Source organism: Tupaia chinensis, unplaced genomic scaffold, assembly GCF_000334495.1.
Source record: "Tupaia chinensis unplaced genomic scaffold, TupChi_1.0 Scaffold000161_1, whole genome shotgun sequence".
NCBI lineage: Eukaryota > Metazoa > Chordata > Mammalia > Scandentia > Tupaiidae > Tupaia > Tupaia belangeri.
The window spans coordinates 794,937-797,038 of record NW_006159632.1 but is presented as its reverse complement, the minus strand read 5'-3'; the positions used below and the strand labels follow the sequence as shown (position 1 = coordinate 797,038).

General features: G+C 59.3%; 1 protein-coding gene across 1 annotated transcript in view; it reads left to right on the top strand.

The window, feature by feature from the left end:
- RYR2 (ryanodine receptor 2) overlaps window positions 1–2,102 on the top strand; it is a gene marked incomplete in the record, with an annotated part of 234,621 nt that overhangs the window by 200,994 nt on the left and 31,525 nt on the right. Inside the window, 1 exon segment of the mRNA XM_027770831.1 lies at window positions 613–680. Within this exon segment, the coding sequence (XP_027626632.1) occupies window positions 613–680 (68 nt within the window).

The window sequence follows — 2,102 nt, the reverse complement described above, 5'->3', positions numbered from 1 at the left end:
CGCCCCCCCTGCTGGCGCCGAGGGAGAAGCCGCAGGTAACTACCTGCCGTGGGCGCTGGGTCCCTAGGGCCTGCAGCGCTCCTGCCTTGGGTTCCTGGTCTGGGTCGAAGTGGCTTTCCTGAGGCCCCTTTCAAGCTGGCAGGTGGCACCGCTGGGGAGCCAGAGAATTGGGAGGTGGGGCGTGGCTGCTGCCTTCAGCCACCCTTGGTGCTCAGGCAGAACCCGGGGAGCAGCGGGCGCCCAAGCCCAGAGGCTGGAGGGCTGGTGGTCAGCTAAGTCAGACGGAGGAGGGGCGGCCGGGCGGGGTGGATGGGCGTTTCTGAAAGGACAGAAGCAAGTGGTGGGCAGTGGGCGGTCCTGTGGCAGCAGGTGAGTGTGGGGGGCTGCAGGAAGGCAGGGGTGGGGCATGGGCCCTGCCCTGCCTTCCTCCCCAGGGCCCTCCTCTCTCCCCCTCCCTTCTTTTTCTTTCTTTCTTTCACCTTTCTCTCTGAGGTACTAGGGTTGTTTCGCTAATTTCGTTTATTCCCTAAGTCCCTATTTACATGTCTTGTGTCTTCATGGCATGCATGGGGTTTAAACTCTGCCTCTTCATCCCGTGTCGTCCCATCCCAGGAACAGAAGGCAAAAGAGGAAGAGAAGCAGGAGAAGGAGGAGCCCAGAGCTGAGCCCGAGAAAGCCGAGTACGTACGGTCTGCACCCCTGGCCAGGGCCCTCAGCTCTCTCCTCTCTGCACTGCCGAGGTGCCACCCCGGGGCGGGGGTGCTCAGGGTCCCCCAGTCTGGGCCCGGGAGGTGTGCGTGTCCCCAGCCTCCAGGCAGCATGTTGCTCATTCCACTCGAGCGATTCTCTGGGCAGGAGGGCCCTCGGCAGGCCCGTGTCTCTCAGCACAGGTCATGGAGGGTCTGGCCCTGCTCTGAAGTCCCTGTCTTCTTCCCACCCTGTCCCAGGGCCCCTGGCCGTCAGCCTCACCATTGTCCCAGCTGCCCCAGAAGTGGCCACCCATCGAGGATGGTGGCAGGCGTTTCCAGGGCCGCTTCCTAGTTAATGTTTATCTTTTAAGATTCGCCAGAGGGTGTGTGTGCTTGCCCGAGGTGGAGATGGAAGGAAGCCCCGTGGGGATGGCCGTGCTGCAGCCCCTCCTCTCCAGCTCTCCCCCTTCTCTGGGTTTGGGCGCACACACACATGAGCCCAGCGTGTATTTTAAGCTGCCAGGCCCAGGACTTGGACTGTGCAGTCGGCCATGTGGGATCCAGCTGCCCCAGCCACCACGCCATGGGCTGGCCCTATAATTACTGATAAAAATAAGCTACATGTTGCTCGCATGGGTGGGTACACGTAGCTCACATGTGTGAGGGCTTTGCATACGTGACCCCTTCACGGGGCACTCGTGTTGCTCCGAAGGATTTTCGGTGCCGTGTTTCTAGCTCCATTATTATCTGGAATGAATGTGGCATTGAGATTAACTTGATTGACTTGTCTGTTAGCATGTTGGCATGATTTACACGTGTGACCAGCCAAGTGCATGGCCTCCAATTTAAGTCTTAATGATGAGACCATGTTGAAATTTGATTAAGATCATTTAAAAATATGGAAGTCACAGTCCCCCAGAGAAAAGGGAGTTCTAAAAATATGGAAGTCACCGTCCCCAGAGAAAAGCAAGTTCTCTTTTTCTTTTTGCCAGAGGACGCAGAGAGCTGGGTGGGGAGTGAGGAAGCGCTCGTGGGGCCTGGCCACGCAGCAGCCCTCGTGTCCCCTCCCTTCCACACTCGGGCTGGCGCATGCAAGCCCCAGTGTGGTCCTCAAGCCACCAAGCCTGCGGCTCAGGTCGTCCGGCCGGCCCCGGGGGCTCCAGGCACCTTACCTACCGGGTCATGGCAGGCCCGCTTTGTCCATGAGATGGTCTTCATTTTACTTGCGCCACGTGTGTTCTGAGGGTTCTCTGAGCCTATGAAAGCCCTCTGGATGTCACGTCATGGAGTGCCTTTGGGCAGGGCCTGTGACTGGCAGGGAAGCCAGCCCTGGGTGCAAGCTCAAATTGCGGTGGCCGTCGTAAGAGAGGTGGCCGGTCAGGGGCGATGGCCATTGTAAGAGAGGTGGCCGGT